At 46.1% G+C, this 19,677-nt stretch overlaps 2 protein-coding genes across 2 annotated transcripts in view; both read left to right on the top strand.

The window, feature by feature from the left end:
• Positions 1 to 19,677, top strand: part of CDC42SE2 (CDC42 small effector 2) — a 114,430-nt gene that overhangs the window by 19,922 nt on the left and 74,831 nt on the right. The gene's annotated exons all lie outside the window — the stretch shown is intronic.
• On the top strand, positions 17,579 to 18,895 carry LOC141214657 (protein FAM200C-like). The gene has a single exon (XM_073665500.1). It carries the CDS (start codon positions 17,579 to 17,581, stop codon positions 18,893 to 18,895), a length of 1,317 nt encoding a protein of 438 aa, XP_073521601.1.

The raw sequence follows: 19,677 nt of genomic DNA, 5'->3' as shown, positions 1-19,677 counted from the left end.
CTAGACAAGAAATAATCATAAAGTGATGGCATAGCCTAGCAATCATCATATTATATAACACTGTGTACTTACAATTGCTCATTTTGCCTTTCTACCCAGCTAATTCATCTAATTTCTCTGCTCTATGTAAAAACAGGAAATCTCTTGCATTTATCATTCCCCTCTTCATCTCCTGACCCGGCTGCTCCGCCCCCCCCCCCTGCCAGGGACTTTCGCAGTGACTCATGACTCATACAGGGAAGAGACCTCCTGTTTCTACATGGAGCTTAGAAGGATTCAGCTAGTCAGTTATTAATCATGTGATGTCATAGACCTAATGGAAAACAGAAGAATTATCTGGGTAGAAGGGAAAATGAGCAATAGAAAGTACACAGTGCTAGATAATATGATGACTGCACTATATTAAGAGGATAAATATTTTGATGGAAGGAGTGCTTCTTTAAGCCTAGATTACTGATTTTAGAAAATTGTTAGTATCCACAGTTATGTGGGATCATCTTCTGAATGGGGGAGTGCTCATCTTCTGAATGGGGGAGTGCTCATCTTCTGAATGGGGGAGTGCTCATCTTCTGAATGGGGGAGTGCTCATCTTCTGAATGGGGGAGTGCTCATCTTCTGAATGGGGGAGTGCTCATCTTCTGAATGGGGGAGTGCTCATCTTCTGAATGGGGGAGTGCTCATCTTCTGAATGGGGGAGTGCTCATCTTCTGAATGGGGGAGTGCTCATCTTCTGAATGGGGGAGTGCTCATCTTCTGAATGGGGGAGTGCTCATCTTCTGAATTGGGGGAGTGCTCATCTTCTGAATTGGGGGAGTGCTCATCTTCTGAATTGGGGGAGTGCTCATCTTCTGAATTGGGGGAGTGCTCATCTTCTGAATTGGGGGAGTGCTCATCTTCTGAATTGGGGGAGTGCTCATCTTCTGAATTGGGGGAGTGCTCATCTTCTGAATTGGGGGAGTGCTCATCTTCTGAATTGGGGGAGTGCTCATCTTCTGAATTGGGGGAGTGCTCATCTTCTGAATTGGGGGAGTGCTCATCTTCTGAATTGGGGGAGTGCTCATCTTCTGAATGGGGGAGTGCTCATCTTCTGAATTGGGGGAGTGCTCATCTTCTGAATTGGGGGAGTGCTCATCTTCTGAATTGGGGGAGTGCTCATCTTCTGAATTGGGGGAGTGCTCATCTTCTGAATGGGGGAGTGCTCATCTTCTGAATGGGGGAGTGCTCATCTTCTGAATGGGGGAGTGCTCATCTTCTGAATGGGGGAGTGCTCATCTTCTGAATGGGGGAGTGCTCATCTTCTGAACATCTTGTTAACTGTAAGTTTGACATTTACAATAAAGGGTATGTGCACATGTTAAGTATTTGGATGCAGAAATTTCTCCACCATTTCTGCATGTCTTGGCAGGAAAAACGCAGTGGCAAAAATGTGTGTTTACCGCTTTTTCAATGCACTTTTTGCATGTGTTTTGGACAGCAATGAATTCTATATAGATAAAGGAGATGGCTATAGATGATAGATATAGACAGACATATAATTGCACAACCCCCCGACATATTATAAAATTGCTATGTGGAGCTTATTGGACAGCTTTTTATGATTAAATTAAAAAAATGACATATGGTCCAACCATTTTTTGTAATTAGTATAGGCAAAGCTGACAGTTGAAAGCTGGTATTATCAGGGTGAGTAGGTTCATAGTTATTGGGCCCTTCCCAGCCTAAAAATACTAGCCCTCACATGAGATGCTCCAGTTCTGGCACTTTGACTTGGCTCTTCCCTAAGCCCCGGTGCGTTGGCATTCAGGTAATGGGGCTTGGGGTTGATGTCCGCTGTGTAGTGTCCAAAAACACAGCGCCCATCAAGCTCTGGTGCTTGTAATGGAGAGATATTTATCAGATACCCCCATTACTAGCCCAGTAAGGAAGACGCACACAAAAATACTTTATTGAAATAAACACTTTCCCACACTATCCCTCGTTCACCAATTTATATAAAAAAATAAAGTTCCCACACAGGTCCACCGAATCCGACGTAGTTCCCAAAAGGAAAACGCTCTTTAGAGGGAGGTGAGACCCGGCGCTTCTGCAGAGCTGTTCCGTCACTGCTCTTCAGATGTTCCTGGTCACTCTGCGCTCTGGATTACGTTGGAATTGGTGGACTATGGCGGACCTACGCGAGAACTTTTCTTTCGAATAAATTGGTGAACGAGGGATAATGTCTTGTGTTCATTTCTCTCTGTTTGCTTTTCAGGTTTCCATTTGTGGGCTACGTCAGATGGATTAATGTCTATATCTATTTCTATAGCATTTACTGTTGTCTAAAAACCTGCTTTTATTATAGTGTTTTTGACTGACTTCATTGAAGTCAATGGGTGAAAAAACGCAGAAAGAATTGACATGCTGCAGATTTTAGGCTATGTTCACACATTGCGTTTTTTAATTGTTTTTTTTTTTATGCAAATTTTCAGCTGCGTTTGACCGTACCAGCAAAGTCTGAGATTCCAGAAATCTCATGCACACAGCTTGTTTTCTTTTTATCAGGATTTTGTGCTTTGCATGTAGTTTTTGCAAAATAGCATGTGACTGGAAGTAATGGGTGGTGAAAAAAACGCACCAGAAACGCAGGTGTCTGGTTTCTCAGCGTTTTTTGTGCCAAAATCAGAATGAGATTTTTCTCCTTTCCCCATGACGGCACCACGGAGAGAGGGGATCCGCCCTTCAAGGACAGGAAACCTACAGATAAAAGGGCGGTGCCTCTCTTCCACATCAGTTGGTTTCCTGTCCTTGACAGGATCCTACAGTCCGGAGGAGGCATACCTGCGGGGTGCCAGAAGATGGACGTCGTGGGATGCCAGGCCAGGCCCGGCCAGTCCGATCCAGGCAGCGGGAGTCCCCCCCTGCCTCGGCTGGTGCGGTGTCATGATGCGCCACCGCTAGGGTCTGTGGGCCTTTTAGGGTGTGCGGAGGGGGGTCCAGACGAAGAAGACAGGGCCTGTCAGGGCCCACGGAGGATCGGTGCTGGACCCCCCTGGTTGCGGAGGTGAGAGTGCGGCGGTGTGTTTTTTCCTACTTCCGGCTCTGCCATGCATGCGCAAGCGCGCTGGGCGCCCCTGGACGACGCAGCGCAGCAAGGCATGACTGCGCAGGCTCGGGCGTCCTCCCGCAGATGCGGGGGAGGAGGGGGCGTCGGATCACTACAGGCACTATGGGAGGGACTGCCAGTGCCTCAAAAGGCCGCAGAGGACCCAGTAGCTGCTCATCAGAGCTCTGGCATGCTGTAAAACCCCCCCCCCAAAAAAAACCCCTCAGATAGATAGAGATATAGATATATATATATATATATATATATATAGATATAGATATATATATTAAGTGAGCAAGAGCTGCAGTCGCCACCACCACCGCCAACCTGACGAAAAAAGAAGCCGGAAGAAACGGGGCACCAGGACCGTAACAGTGGAAGCGGGCGCTCCGGCAGGTCGTCGCAGCGCAGCAAGGATTCCACTTTAGAATCTTCCAGGAGGACTCTGTCTACAAAGATGGCTCCACCTCCTGAACCGGTACCCGCTCTTCTGTCTGGTTGGTAAGTGAGCTTCGTGAAAGTCCACTTTGTAACTAGGGGCCCTTGCTCTCTCTCTTTTTGTCTCCTGTAGGGGAAAAAGAGTACAGGGAAAACAAAAAATAGGACTTGTGCACTATGCACTGAAGCCTTGCCCACTACTTGGGATAAGAGACTCTGCAGCTCCTGCATTGAGCAGACTATATGCGAGGGAACCCCGAGATTTGCCTCTGAACTTAGAGACCTAATTAAATCACAGGTTGAAAACACTTTTAAATTTTTTCAGGGGGGCAAAAGGGAGCAGGATAGGTGGGAAGACAGGAGAAGGAAGACCAAAGGGTTCCTATTTAACAAACCCTCTAATGATAACAGAAAGCCCCCCCAATGAAGATTTGCCCCAGGTGGGGGGAAGGCTATCAAGCTTTCTCCCAGCCTGGGAGCTAATATCCAACAGCTCATGGGTTCTGAGCCTAATACAATAGGGCCTGAAACTCCAATTACTCAAAATCCCTCAGCAAAACTTTGTTATAACTCCCGAAAGGTCTTCAAACGAGGAGCAACTGGCCTTGGAGCAGGAAATACGGGGACTGGTAGAGAAGACATTCCTTCAGGAAGTTCCGGGGGAGGGGAAAGGCATCGGCTTCTATTCTCCATTATTTCTGAGGAAAAAAACAGATGGGACGTACAGGACAATTGTGAATCTAAAAAAGCTGAACAAACTGTTGAAGGTGGAGGCCTTCAAAATGGAAACCATAAAATCTTCAGTAAAAATGCTGTTTCCCTGTTGTTTCATGGCCTTCCTGGATTTAAAAGACTCTTATTATTATGTCCCGATACACAAAGACTACCAGATGTTCCTATGGGAGGAGAGGTCAAACACTATCAATATACGGCCCTCCCATTCGGCATCGCCGTAGCCCCAAGGGTTTTCACCAAAGTTGTTGCAGAACTGATGGCTCATCTAAGGGAACAAAACACCCTGATCGTCCCATACCTAGACCACTTCCTGGTAATAGGCAGCTCCTTCCTAGACTGCAAATCCCATCTGGAAAAGGTCATGGATTCCTTGACTCGCTTAGGATGGCTTTTGAATCTGGAAAAGTCCAAAACAGAACCATGCCAGATACAGGAATACTTAGGCATCGTGCTAGATTCAAAAAGACAGGAGTGTCGTCTCCCCTTAGGGAAAATTCACAAAATTTCACGGGCAAAGTCCCACCCGTCTATGTCCCTTCGGAAAGCCATGTCCCTTCTAGGCTCCCTGACAGCATGCTTTCCGGCCGTCCAATGGGCGCAAATACATACCAGGTCCCTTCAGTGGGAAATCCTAGAGGCAGAAAAAGCCCTAAAAGGGCGTTTAGAAGGTCTGTTAATGCTATCTGCAGAAACCACACTGTAGCATCGGCGTCTCTGCCCTCTGCCAGGCAGAGACGCCGTCCCTCTCACCACCGCGCTCCCTGCCCGGCGTCCTCCAGCGCTCCTCTTCCTGCTTCTGCTGCCGGGCACTGTGCTTAGGGCGCACGCTGCCTTCCTCTTAAAGGGGCCGTGCGCGGCACCCTAAGGAGTCCCCGGCCAATTGCCGAAGGTCCTCCCATTTATAAGGCACCTCCTCCAATATGGAGGTGCCCGAACAATAGATGATGCACAGTGTACTTACCTCTGCTTCAGCCCTCAGGTCCCGCTGCTAGCCTGACTACTAGTCCTGCCCGCCAGCCTGACTATCTGTCCAGTCCGCCAGCCTGACTACTCTCCAGCCCGACAGTCTGTCTTCCATTCAGTCCGCCAGTCTGTCTATGGGCTTCGCCCACCTGCTTACCTGGGAGCACCTGCTTGCTACCTGTCAGCCTACCTGGAGGCTCTCGCCTGTCACTTGCCGTGACCACCTGTCTGCCTACCCGGAGGCTCCTGCCCGTCACTTGCCGTGACCACCTGACACCCTACCTAGAGGCTCCTGCCTGTCACTTGCCGTGACCACCTGTCTGCCTACCCGGAGGCTCCTGTCTGTCACTTGCCGTGACCACCTGTCTGCCTACCCGGAGGCTCCTGCCTGTCACTTGCCGTGACCACCTGTCTGCCTACCCGGAGGCTCCTGCCTGTCACTTGCCGTGACCACCTGTCTGCCTACCTGGAGGCTCCTGCCCGTCACTTGCCGTGACCACCACCCCACCTACCTAGAGGCTCCCGCCTGTCACTTGCCGTGACCACCTGACAGCCTACCTAGAGACTTCCGCCTGTCACCTGCTGTCTTTGCCAGTTCATCTACCCGAACCTCTCGTCAGCCTGCCTGCTGTGCCCATCTGCAGTATCGGTCAGTCTCAGCCATCTAACCCGTGGGAGTCGCCTGCTCTCTTACAAGGTCGTCCCCAGAGTAGCACCTGGTCCCTCTGCTCGGTCCCTCCCTGGTCACGGAGCCGTTAGCCGCCGTACGACCAGGGTCGGTCCGAGTTGATACTTAGTTACGCCCCTCTGGGTCCCTCCTTGCACCGCAGCACAGAGGTTCCACCACCCGGATCCGTAACACACACTTTCCCTAGAGTGGTGGGGGAACATAAACAATCTAGCCCAGGGGATTCCTTGGATGATCCCCACACCACAGATGCAAGTCCCAGGGGCTGGGGGGCTCACCTCAACAACCTGGTAGCTCAGGGAGTCTGGGCAGAACGCCTAAAACTAGTTTCCTCGAACATTAAGGAGCTCCTAGCAGTAGAGCGGGCACTCCGGGAGTTCATGCACACATTACAAGGGCACCACGTGAGGGTCTTTTCAGACAACCGGGTAGTAGTGGCGTACCTGAACCATCAGGGGGGTACACGGTCCCATTCCCTAATGCAGGCGACAGAGGTCATCTTTCGCTTAGCCGAGAGGAACTTACAATCCCTATCAGCCCTACACATAAGAGGGATGGAAAACCGCACCGCAGACTTTGAGTCGGACACAGCTAAAGCAGGGCGAATGGGAGTTAAGTCAATCAGTGTTTCGGCAGATTGTACAAATGTGGGGTCGTCCCTCCATAGATCTGTTTGCCAACAATCGAAACAAGAAAACGCACTAATTTTGCTCCCTAGACCCCAAAGGGAACCCCGTAGCCGTGGACGCCTTCATGATCCCGTGGAATTACCATCTAGCTTACGCTTTTCCTCCGACAGCTCTGATTCCTGCTGTTCTGAGGAAAATCAGGGAAGAGAAGGCGAGTGTAATTTTGATAGCCCCCATTTGGCCCAAGAGGGCATGGTTTTCATGGCTGAGGAGGTTATCAATCTCTGACCCCTGGGTTCTTCCGGAGCTTCCAGACCTTCTTTCTCAGGGTCCGGTTCTCCATCCTCAGGCTTCAAGCTTACACTTGACAGCCTGGAATTTGAGAGGGCTCTTCTGAAGGACAAGGGTTTCTCCCCAAATCTGATCACCACACTACTTCAAAGTAGAAAACCTGTGACCACCAAACTATACGGGAAAACCTGGAAGAAATTCCTTTTAGTCTCAGGTTCCAGGTTAGGGGGGGGGGGGGGGGGGGAGTTCCATTGACTGCTATCCTGGAATTTTTACAGAGGGGTTTGGAGCAGGGCCTGGCCACAAGTACCTTAAAAGTTCAAGTTGCGGCCCTGGGAGCGCTCTATAACTCTGACCTAGCTAGGAATAGATGGGTATCTAGGTTTATTAAAGCATCAGCTAGATCCCGACCCATCCCATCCCGAAATACTACACCCTGGGATTTTAACTTAGTCCTTTCAGCTTTAACGGAGGCACCTTTTGAACCTCTGTCGGAAGCATCCCTAAAAATCCTGTCCCTAAAAACAGCACTCTTGGTAGCTCTCACATCAGCACGTAGGGTTAGTGATATTCAGGCCCTATCGGCAGGCCCCCCCTTCACACAAATCTTGGAGGATAGGGTTACTCTGAAAATCGACCCGGCCTATCTACCAAAAGTGGCGTCAAGATTTCACAGGTCCCAGGAAAGCACCCTCCCTTCTTTCTGCCCCAACCCTAGGAACACGAAAGAGAAAGACTTGCATACACTAGACGTCAGAAGATGCCTAATCCAATACCTAGAGGCGACACGAGTGTAGGCAGGATAGTTCTCTCTTTGTTTGCTTTCAGGGCCCTCTTAAGGTGAAGAAAGCTTCTAAGGGCACGCTCGCCAGATGGATAAGGGAGGCCATCACACTGTCGTACTCCTCACGTGGGGAAGCGGCCCCGGAGAAACTAAAGGCCCACTCAACAAGAGCGGTGGCAGAGCAGATATGTAGAGCGGCAACATGGTCTTCCCCCTCTACCTTCTTTAATCACTACCAGCTAGACTTAACCTCTTCTTCAGACCTTACTTTCGGGAGAAGGGTTCTGGAAGCTGTGGTCCCCCCCTAATGAGTCACTTCTCTGTAATTCTCTTCGTGGTGCCATCATGGGGGAAGGAGAAAGACGTAGTTACTTACCGGTAACGGGATTTCTCAGAGCCCATGACGGCACCCGTACATTCCCTCCCTTCACGTGTGGGTGTGCACACTTATTAGTTACTTGTTGTAGTCACGTGGTGTGTCTGACGAGGTCTTAGATTGAAAAGTTTTGTGTTACTAACCTGGTGGTCCTCTCATGCTCTGTAAACAACTGATGTGGGAGAGAGGCACCGCCCTTTTATCTGTAGGTTTCCTGTCCTTGAAGGGCGGATCCCCTCTCTCCGTGGTGCTGTCATGGGCTCTGAGAAATCCCGTTACCGGTAAGTAACTACGTTTTTTTTTTCACTTCATGTACAGTACAGACCAAAAGTTTGGACACGCCTTCTCATTTAAAGATTTTTCTGTATTTTCATGACTATGAAAATTGTACATTCACACTGAAGGCATCAAAACTATGAATTAACACATGTGGAATTATATACTTAACAAAAAAGTGTGAAACTACTGAAAATATGTCTTATATTCTAGGTTCTTCAAAGTAGCCACCTTTTGCTTTGATGACTGCTTTGCACACTCTTGGCATTCTCTTGATGAGCTTCAAGAGGTAGTCACCGGAAATGGTCTTCCAACAATCTTGAAGGAGTTCCCAGAGATACTTGGCACTTGTTGGCCCTTTTGCCTTCACTCTGCGGTCCAGCTCACCCCAAACCATCTCGATTGGGTTCAGGTCTGGTGACTCTGGAGGCCACGTCATCTGGCGTAGCACCCCATCACTCTCCTTCTTGGTCAAATACCCCTTACACAGCCTGGAGGTGTGTTTGGGGTCATTGTCCTGTTGAAAAATAAATGATGGTCCAACTAAATGCAAACCGGATGGAATAGCCTGCCGCTGCTGTGGTAGCCATGCTGGTTCAGTATGCCTTCAATTTTGAATAAATCCCTAACCGTGTCACCAGCAAAGCACCCTCGCACCATCACACCACCTCCTCCATGCTTCACGGTGGGAACCAGGCATGTAGAGTCCATCCGTTCACCTTTTCTGCGTGGCACAAAGACACGGTGGTTGGAACCAAAGATCTCAAATTTGGACTCATCAGACCAAAGCACAGATTTCCACTGGTCTAATGTCCATTCCTTGTGTTCTTTAACCCAAACAAGTCTCTTCTGCTTGTTGCCTGTCCTTAGCAGTGGTTTCCTAGCAGCTATTTTACCATGAAGGCCTGCTGCACAAAGTCTCCTCTTAACAGTTGTTGCAGAGATATGTCTGCTGCTAGAACTCTGTGTGGCATTGACCTGGTCTCTAATCTGAGCTGCTGTTAACCTGCGATTTCTGAGGCTGGTAACTCGGATAAACTTATCCTCAGAAGCAGAGGTGACTCTTGGTCTTCCTTTCCTGGGGCGGTCCTCATGTGAGCCAGTTTCTTTGTAGCGCTTGATGGTTTTTGCAACTGCACTTGGGGACACTTTCAAAGTTTTCCCATTTTTTCGGACTGACTGACCTTCATTTCTTAAAGTAATGATGGCCACTCGTTTTTCTTTACTTAGCTGTTTTTTTCTTGCCATAATACAAATTCTAACAGTCTATTCAGTAGGACTATCAGCTGTGTATCCACCAGACTTCTGCACAACACAACTGATGGTCCCAACCCCATTTATAAGGCAAGAAATCCCACTTATTAAACCTGACAGGGCACACCTGTGAAGTGAAAACCATTTCCAGTGACTACCTCTTGAAGCTCATCAAGAGAATGCCAAGAGTGTGCAAAGCAGTCATCAAAGCAAAAGGTGGCTACTTTGAAGAACCTAGAATATAAGACATATTTTCAATAGTTTCACACTTTTTTGTTAAGTATATAATTCCACATGTGTTAATTCATAGTTTTGATGCCTTCAGTGTGAATGTACAATTTTCATAGTCATGAAAATACAGAAAAATCTTTAAATGAGAAGGTGTGTCCAAACTTTTGGTCTGTACTGTACATGCATAACAGACAAAAGCACCAAAAAAACAAGCAAAAAAGCAAGAAAAATCCTGAATAAACCTCCTGAAAAGAGATCAGGTTTTGCTGCAGGAAAAAAAATCGCTGAACAAAACGCAATGTGTGAACATAGCCTAAATCTGCACCAAATCTGCAAGTCACAAATAATTAACATGTGAATAATACTTTAGGTTTCTCATTCACTTTTCTGGCATCAGGAAACCCTTCAGGTTTTGTGACTAATCCGTGTAGCAAAAACACGACGTGTGCACAGATCCTAACATGTCGAGTGTGTTTTTTTGACAAATGGCTACATTATTGGTACAAAACTGGCTGTAGACTTTATTGCCAGTAGCTTTTTGCCACCTAATCTGAGCGCAGCTTGATCTAGTGACAGTGACCCCGATTCCAGCAATGTGTCAATTACTGATTGTGTACTTATTCTGAGAGCAACATAATGTAGAGCCAGAGACCCTGATTCCAGCGATGTGTTACTTACTGGGCTGCTTGCTGTAGTTTTCTTAAAATCATTGTTTTATCAGCAGGAGATTATCAATGGAGGACTTGTGAACCTGCTGCAATGTAGTCATTCATATTTGTGAGCACTGTGTACACAGAAAGCTGCCAGTCAGTGGTGTGGGGCAGGTTATACAGAGCTCAGCATTCAGAGAACTGCTAGATCTGCAGCAGAGAAAACTGATTTTTTTCAAAACTGCTGCAAGTAGCCCAATAAGTGATACATCGCAGGAATCTGGGTTCCTGCCCTATATCATACTGCTCTCATATGGTGGAGCAAAAACCTGGTGACAGGTTTGCTTTAAGGTGTGCTGTCTATCCATATTTTGGGAATTGTCCAGTTTTAGCCTTGCTAGTAAATATGAGCGAGTAGATGTAGAATTGATATCCGCTATTATAGGGTGCTATTACCAAATGGCGATCCACTGTATAAGGTGCAGCAGACGAGGGTACTGCATGATGTATTATGTAAGAGGGAATGCGGGATTGATGTAGAAAGCGATGACCTGTTCTTTCCGAATAGCACATGGTGTCAGTGATCAGCCACTAGTATTCCCTAGAATGGACTGTAACACAGAGAGTGATGCTACACAGTGACGTCATCCTAGGTACGGTAATTACACATCTCACTTTCCCCTATTTCCTAAAACATTTAATTTAGTGGGATTTACCAGCTATATTGGTCTGGTGACTCAGATCAGATTCCAGCCACTTTCTGAGCTGCTGTATCATAATGTTGGGATCTGATAATGCACAATGGCATAGTTTCTGGAAAGCCGCTACATGCACAACCTTGAGTTGATGCTGGAAACATATGGGGGTCACTATGAATAGATGGCAGAGTTGTGAGTAGATGCTGTTTGATACATCAAGGACTGATCGAAATGGAAAACCTTTTTTTCCACTCTCTTCAGTGTCAGGTTTTGTGACACGTTCCATATACCCATTGATCTGATTCCATTTAGCTCAAAGAAGAGAAACGCAGCAAATATGAATCAATGTGTCAGCACCTATTTGGAAATGTATTGTGGCTGCTGTGAAGTCCAGATTGATCCAACCTGTTCTGCTCTGCTCCGGGACTTCAGTATATCTGCTGCCTATCTAAGGGATGCTGCACGACAATGGCACTGAATCCTGAGGTGTCCAAATGTACTAGTCTGTCAGATGTCTCTTCTTTCAGCCATTTCTCCTCTGTCCCTTCCCTTCAGGTTGTCTACTACTTTAGCCCTGTGACATGCAGGGGTGGGGGGGGGGGGGGATATGGTAATTTAGCGCAGAGGTGGCGATTTAGGGGAATAGTATTCAGATAGGAGGGGTTTGCTAAGCCTCTGGAGAACAGACTTTATAAAACCAGATTTCTCTGCAATCAGACCTCTGCTATGGGCCATATAGGTCAGTATAGATTTACTTTTCTATCACCTGTATGGCCATAGTAGAGGTCTGATATCGCCCGGGGAGGTGACACATTCCCTTTAATCAATAGATCTTGGAATAATAATAACTTCCACAATTGGATGTGATTAAATTAAATGTTCCTGTGCTGAGATAATCTTATAAATGTTTCCCTGCTGTGTACTGTGTAATGTCTGTGCCTGACTGTACAGGAACATGGTCTGATCATACCACATCTCCTGGGTGGGGGAAGAGTATACAGACAGGACAGAAGAGGATCACATTTTATTTAAAAACATCCAATTGTGGAACTTATTATTATTCCATGATCTAGCAATTAAAATGTACTTTAGTTTGTGGGAAAACCCCTTTAAGTAAATACCTTTTCGGTACATAGTCATACAGGCATGCGTTGTGTATAACAACCGAATAAATCAAACCGGTGTCAAAATCTTTCTGAAAAATGTGTTTTTCTTTTAATGGTTCTAAATGAAGAGGCGCATTCTTGTGAGTGTGTGACCTAGATCAGTGACTTATGAGGAGAGGCATGAAATCATACATACTTAGAAGGTGGTACTCCATCAGGATATCTGGTGTAGAGCTGTACAATCTAGAGGCTAATGTGTACGCTGCTTATTCTAGGCCCGGTGTGAGGAGGAGACTGGAGGTGGCTGCCATGCTCCTCACTAGCTGGAGTGTGCTTGCATTAGCTGAATTGCACCGAGTATTGTTCTATTTTTACACTCATCATATCAGAGAAATGAGCAGGAGCCCAGATAGCGCTCTGAATTCAGATCAGCTGGACGTCACGTATCCATAGCAATATGTAATGTGGGGGGCCACACTACTAGCCCGCACTGCAGTCATGCCATTCTTCATGTGTATCACGTGTCCAGAAGAAAGCTGTGCGCCACAGACATCAAAGTGACAAAGTACGTTGGATGGACTTCCTTTAATTTTTTTAAAGGGCGTTAAAAAATAAATAAATAAATAAAATTCCCATCTCCGACATTTATGGCATATCCACAGCATATAGGAGATCTGTGTCCCACCAATGGAACCTGCTTCTGTTGCCAGCATGGAGCCCTGAGATGCGCTGCGGTCAGTGAAGTTGTTGGTAGTGACTTGTATAGCTCCATTACATTACGTTTTCTAACTCTTCCCCCATATGTATTTTTGCTTGGCCGTGTGTATTATCTTTTCCTGAGCTGTATACTGATCTGATGATACAGTTTGTGTGTAGAGAGCTCTGTGCATACAAGTGTAGAATCCATTAGTAATGGCTAAAAATCTGATTTCATATAAAAATAGTAAAAAAAATGCTTATAAAAACAACAATTCACTAATACAACATGAGAATACATTTACATATTTTAAACAGCTTTCATGATGTCACTGACATGTAGTAAGATTCTTCTGTCTCGCTATTGCCTTCTACATGAATTGTCTTTTATTGCCAGGAACAGAACAGAGCCTTCGTTGTCAGTGACATATATAATGCTTCTTTCATAGTCTTCCGTATGAATAGCCTTCGACTTTGACACTTTGTGAGTGACTGTATTGACTTGCAGTATATTGCCGGAGTTAGGTGTAGGTGGCCAAAGTGAAGGACCAGCACAATGCACTCCTTCATTCTATATTTAGTGAGCATGTACCCCCTGCGATATCCCGAATAGCCCATATCCGCCTACCCTTAAAGGGGTTATCTGGGACTTTCTTTTTTCCTTATGGGGCTAAGTACTTATTGGCAGGTAGTTGCTAGCTACCTGCTTGTTCCGTCGTGTGCCGGTTACTCCTGGCTCAGAGCAGTCCTGGCGGTGAGTCTCCCACTTTATATGACGTCACGTTAACAGATTCTTTTCTTCTGCTCTGCTCAGTTGATGGGAAGTCACTGCCAACGTTATGTAGATTGATAGCTTTACAGTGCAGTTTACATTGCATGAGCTGCCACATCATCAGTGTTAAGATTTAGCTAAGTGATTATCCATGCAATGGAAATCACACTAAGGCTGTGTGCCCACGATGCGTTTTTTAAGCGTTTCCGCAGCGGAAATTCTGCTGCAGAAATGCTTAAAAAACGCTTGGTAGAAGGCCTGCCATGTTCCCCAATGATAATCCGCATGTGTTGTGCACATGCTGCGGAAATTTCCGCTGCGGATTATCATTGCGGAAAAATCCACAGCACTACCAATTATTTTGCGTAAGCGCTACATTTTCGCTGCCATTGACTTGCATTGAACTGCATGTCATCCGCATCACTGCATCTGTACATGCAGATTCCATGTGTTTCAGTGTGCTGATGGTACCCGGGTTTGGAGAAGAGGAGACTTTCCTCCGGACCCGGGTACCATAGTACCTGTAAAAAAAAAAAAAAAAAAAAAAAAAAAAAAAGAAATCAATATTATACTTGCCTTCTGATGGCCCCCGGTGTCCTTGTCTTGGCTTGCTGGCAGCTCGCAGTAGACTAAAGGACCTGCACTGATGTCATTTAGTCATGTGACGGGTCACGCGACCGCTGACATCGGCAGGTCCTTTAGTCTACCGCGAGCTGCCAGCAAGCCAAGACAAGGACACCGGCGGCCATCAGAAGGTAAGTATATATTTATTTTTTATCATTCTTTTACTGTCACACTATATAAATCCATGCTGGTTCCATGGATTTATATAGTGTGACCAAGTTGTCAAGCACTTTCCAAGTGATGCTAAAATCGCTTGGAAAGCGCTTGACAACCCGCATGCGAAATCGCATGCTAAAAACGCTTGACAAACGCTTGTCCCTGGTAGAAAAAACGCATGTACAATCCGCATGTACAATCCGCATGCGTTTTTTCTGTCAGGGAGATGCAGAAATGCTCAGGAAAAATCCGGAGCATTTCTGCATCGTGGGCACATAGCCTAACTCAGCTAATTGTCAATCAACGTGACACCCGTTAACAGCAGTCCAAGTAGCCATGTCTGCAGCGAACATTAGGCAAACACCCATCGACAGCAGAGTGGAAGAGAAGGAACTGCTGTGGTAATGTGCCGTCACAGCACGTGGGACATTCGCAGCCGGAAAAGATTGGCGCATGGCAGAACAATTAGCAACTACCTGCTAAGTGCTTAGCCCCAAAATAGAAAAAAAAGTCCTTGATTTTTAACCCCCTAGAGAACCATTTGGATGGGAAAACTGGATTTTTCAGGCGTGAGAACCTTTGTCTCCTAATGAAGGCGGATGTGATGTTTATAGGGTGGCATGTTGCAGAGAAACGACACTGCTGCACACCTTATCCACCCAGCAGTCAGTTATTTCCAGTCCAGCCTGCTTCAGAGTGGATACAAAGAAGGTTGTCCCTTACATTACACACAGATGTGTAGACTTTTCTAATAAAATGTCATGAGCCGGCTTCCATCACTCTCTCCACGACATCCAGTATAACAGATGGCGCCAGATGAGAGGCTCTCTTACTTTTTTGCAGGGAAAAAAGCAAAACTTTTTTTTTTTTTTTTTTTTTTTTTTACAAAATGGGCAATTTGTTATACTAAAGAAATATTGACCCCATGGATAAAAGATCCTTTAAAACGTAACCGTCATTTAATTTTTTCATTTCATAAATCAATAGTACACGTGAAAATAAGCAACTTTGTCATTTATCTTATCAGGGAAATCTGCTTCTTTGACAGAATTGATCAGTCATTATCAAAATCCTCAATTCTGAGGTCAAATCTGTAACGAAGATTCCGATTTTAATTTTTCAGCAGCGGCTTTGAGACTGGTTTATATGAGCAATATTTCTCTTGAGCAATGCCACTTTTACTACAAATTGTGCGAATGAGGCCTGGGAACTGCTAAGAATTTAGTATTTTTGCATTCATAGCTCATCATCAGGATGGTGATCATACTCCATGTCTGTTCCGCACATGTATTAAAAGCCACTCTGATCTGAACCTTCTGTAATTGCTTTTATCTAACTGAAGAATGTCTGCAGATTTTTATAAATATCTTAATGTGGGTCAGTATATAAAAGAAATCCGAAAACGTCTTTTACGGTAGTTATTTCCACTGTTAATTTTCTTCAGAATTTCTGGAACTACAATTACGCTTGTGTAAGAGTACAAGCATGTACAATAAGGATCGTCAATATGGACAGATTATGGATGAAATCGGGAATACTGAAGGGTTGTCTTCTAGGTAGGAAATTTAAAGGGAACCTTTATGTCCACAAATGCTGTTAATCTGCAGGTTAATATTGTAGTACTTTCCGGCCAATTTACTTTAAGTGCGGCAACTGGGAGAAAATGTACTTTATTCTTCCCGGGAGCGGCCGGCTTTCAGTTATGCATGCTTACTAGTGTGTCTTCAATCACCGCTCAGTATACAGTGATCAACATTGCGTTTATTAACCTGCGGATTGACCCAATTTCAGCAGGTTAATAGCTTTTGGGGATATGATTTGTTTTCTTTCACTACATGAGACGGCCAACTTGGGTGCGATAAAGATGATGTACTAATGGTGTCCTGATCCAATAAGTATGCGTCTATTTAAAGGGAGCCTGTCAGCAGCAGAATTTCAACCCCAAGACTATTTATATATGCATGTAGCTCTTTCAAAGACAAGGTCTAACAATATCTTTGTATTGCCAGTCGGTTCCTCTGTTAAGGAGAAATCAGCGTTTGAATCTATATATGAATGACTATGGTAGATTTTAAACCTCTGTCACTCCAGCTCTGTGCTTCGCCTCTATGCTGTGTGACCTCACGCAAATGGAGTCGTCAGTCAAGCAGGAGGAGGTTGCCCTGGCAAGGGAATAGAGCTGGACTGACAGAGGCTTCAGATCATCAGCCTCATTTGCATGTCAATTCAAACACTGATTTCTCAGGAACAGAGTAAGGGACTAGAAATGTAGAGGTATTGTTGGACTTGTCTTTGTAAGAGCTAAATTTCCATATACATAGTTTGGGGTGGACAAATTCAGTTTAAGTCACTCTACATAGACTTCAATGGGCATTTTTCTTCCCTAAAGTGGTGCATCATTATCTGTATACTATGGACAACGCACAGATGGAATACTGAAAATATGCTCTTTTGAAAGTGGCCTTACAGCGTTACCTGTTCTCATTCATTTCCAACAGCCACCAGTTCCATATGTTTCCTTGAAGCGATTTTGAAAAACAACGCATTGCACATGGACAACTCCATTAATGTCCCACCTTTATCCAACATGGGTATGCTTTACTGAATTGTTCTCCAACTACAGTCTACAGATCATGTTTTCAGGATTTCCTTGGTATAATACCATACCCTGTGCAATACTAAATCCTGAAGACATGATCTGCTGGTGGGCCTTAAGGATGGGAGTTGGGGAACACTGCCTTACGTCCTGGGTGCCATTCAGATGTCCTAACGATTCAATCAGCCAAAATAAGGCTTCTCCACAACTAATGCATGCTGCCAATATCTGCAGTTGTGTGTGTACTCATTGCTCATGGCCATGACGTTGACCCAGAAAACATTTGCACAACGTTTGGTAGCTCTAGCTCGGTGGTTCTTAACCTGGGTTCTATCGAACCCTAGGGGTTCGGTGAGTCTGTCTCAGGGGTTCAGTGGAGCCTCCGCCACGGAGGACAAGACACACCCGACTCATTAAGTAAATTCGTGATGACACGCCCCGCTTGGCCATCACTTGCTGCAGATGATCACGTTACATTAATTGGCCATTCAGTGCTGCGGGGAATTTAGTGTGCTCAGTAATCCATACTAACTATGTCGAGCAAAAAAAGAAAGTGGTCGGACGAATATGTACAACATGGATTCACATGTATCACGGAACGTGATGGGAGTCAGCGTCCTATCTGCATGATTTGCAATGCCAAGTTGAGCAACTCTAGTCTCGCACCGGCAAAACTGAAGGAACACTTCTTGAAGCTGCATGGAGATGGGGAATACAAGAACACAACGCTTGCTGAATTCAAGGTGAAAAGAGCCAGATTCGATGAAAGGGCCACTCTGCCTGCTCTTGGATTTGTACCCGTGAACAAACCGATCCTCACCGCATCGTACGAAGTTGCTTACCTGATCGCAAAGCAGGGCAAGCCGCACACCATTGGTGAAACACTCCTAAAACCAGCAGCGTTAAAGATGGCGAATCTGATACTCGGAACAGCGGCCGAAGGTAAATTATCCCAAATTCCTCTTTCAAATGACACCATCAGTGACAGAATAGAGTGCATGAGTAAAGACATCTTGGCTCAAGTAGTCGCAGACCTAATTTCAAGTCCAGCAGAATTCAGCCTTCAACTCAACGAGACCACAGACGTTTCTAATCTAAGCCAGCTTGCTGTTTTCGTGCGCTATGTAAAAGACAACATGGTAAAAGAAGAGTTTTTATTTTGTAAGCCTCTTACAACAACAACTAAGGCAGCTGATGTGAAGAAGCTTGTGGATGACTTCCTCAGAGACCACAATCTTTCATGGGATATGGCTTCTGCAGTTTGTACGAACGGAGCTCCAGTCATGCTGGGAAGAAAGTCTGGTTTTGGTGCGCTAGTAAAAGCCGATGCACCACACATCATTGTTACGCATTGTATTCTGCACAGGCATGCGTTGGCAACAAAAACCTTGCCTCCAAAAATGGCAGAAGTATTAAAAACTGTAGTGGAATGTGTGAACTATGTGCGAAATAGTGCTCTGAGGAACCACATCTTCAGTGAGCTGTGTAAAGAAATAGGCTCTGAATTCGAGGTACTCCTGTACCATTCTAATGTTCGGTGGTTATCCCGGGGACAGGTGCTGAATCGTGTGTTTGCCATGCATGTAGAATTAGCCCTGTTTTTGCAAGAGCACCAACATTGTCACGCCGATTGCTTCAAAAATCCTGAGTTCATTCTCATTTTAGCGTACATGGCTGATATATTTGCAGCTCTAAATCATCTCAATCAGCAGATGCAGGGTGGTGGAGTCAACATCATGGAAGCAGAAGAAAACCTGAAGGCTTTTAAAAAAAAAAAAAACTACCGTTATGGAAACGACGAACAGAGAACAATAACTTCGCAAACTTTCCCCTTCTGGACGACTGTGTAAGTAAGATCGAAGATGTGTCTGGAATCGGAGACATTTCTGTATCCACTAGATGGTGGCCCGATTCAAACGCATCGGGTATTCTAGAATATGTATGTGGTACACCGGGCGCAATCAGCAGAGCGGTGTTTAAATTTGACGCCAATATCGCTGATTGGTTGCGGCCGGCGGCCCAGACCAATCAGCACAGCGGTGTTTAAATTTGGAGCCAATATCGCTGATTGGTCACAGCCGGCGGCCCAGACCAATCAGCACAGCGGTGTTTAAATTTGGAGCCAATATCGCTGATTTTTGCGGCCGGCGGCCAATCAGCGAATTGTATTAGTGGGGAGCGGCACTGCGGGAGATGACCGGCTGCTCTCAGCAGAAGCATCCCGACCGGCGGCGCCGCTGCCCGGTCCTCCCTTCACACTTACCGTCGGGAGATCAGCGGTCCTAGCCGCTGATCTCCCGACGTTAGCCGCATGGAGGTCAGCGGCGCCGCCGGTCGGGGTAGTTCTGCTGCGATCAGCCGGGAGATGACCGGCTGCATCGCCGCTGACCTCCGTGCGGCAGATGAGCCGCTAACAGCCGCCATCTTTTTTCTGAAATCCCGCGTCGCTGATTGGCCGCGGCGGGATTTCCTGGACAGACGGGATAAGACAATTATATATATATAATATTAGATGGAACAGAAGCAAACAATTGCCACGCACTTAGATGAGCTTGCAAAGTCTCTCGACGGATATTTCCCTACAAGAGAGTCATATCCAGCATGGGTGAGACAGCCGTTCACGTTTGCTGTT

This window comes from Phyllobates terribilis, unplaced genomic scaffold (genome assembly GCF_046119375.1).
Source record: "Phyllobates terribilis strain yellow unplaced genomic scaffold, ASM4611937v1 Scaffold_1__5_contigs__length_1240528914, whole genome shotgun sequence".
In the NCBI taxonomy this organism is placed as follows: domain Eukaryota; kingdom Metazoa; phylum Chordata; class Amphibia; order Anura; family Dendrobatidae; genus Phyllobates; species Phyllobates terribilis.
Note: the sequence above shows the minus strand (reverse complement) of the source record. Positions and strands in the feature narration are given on the sequence as shown.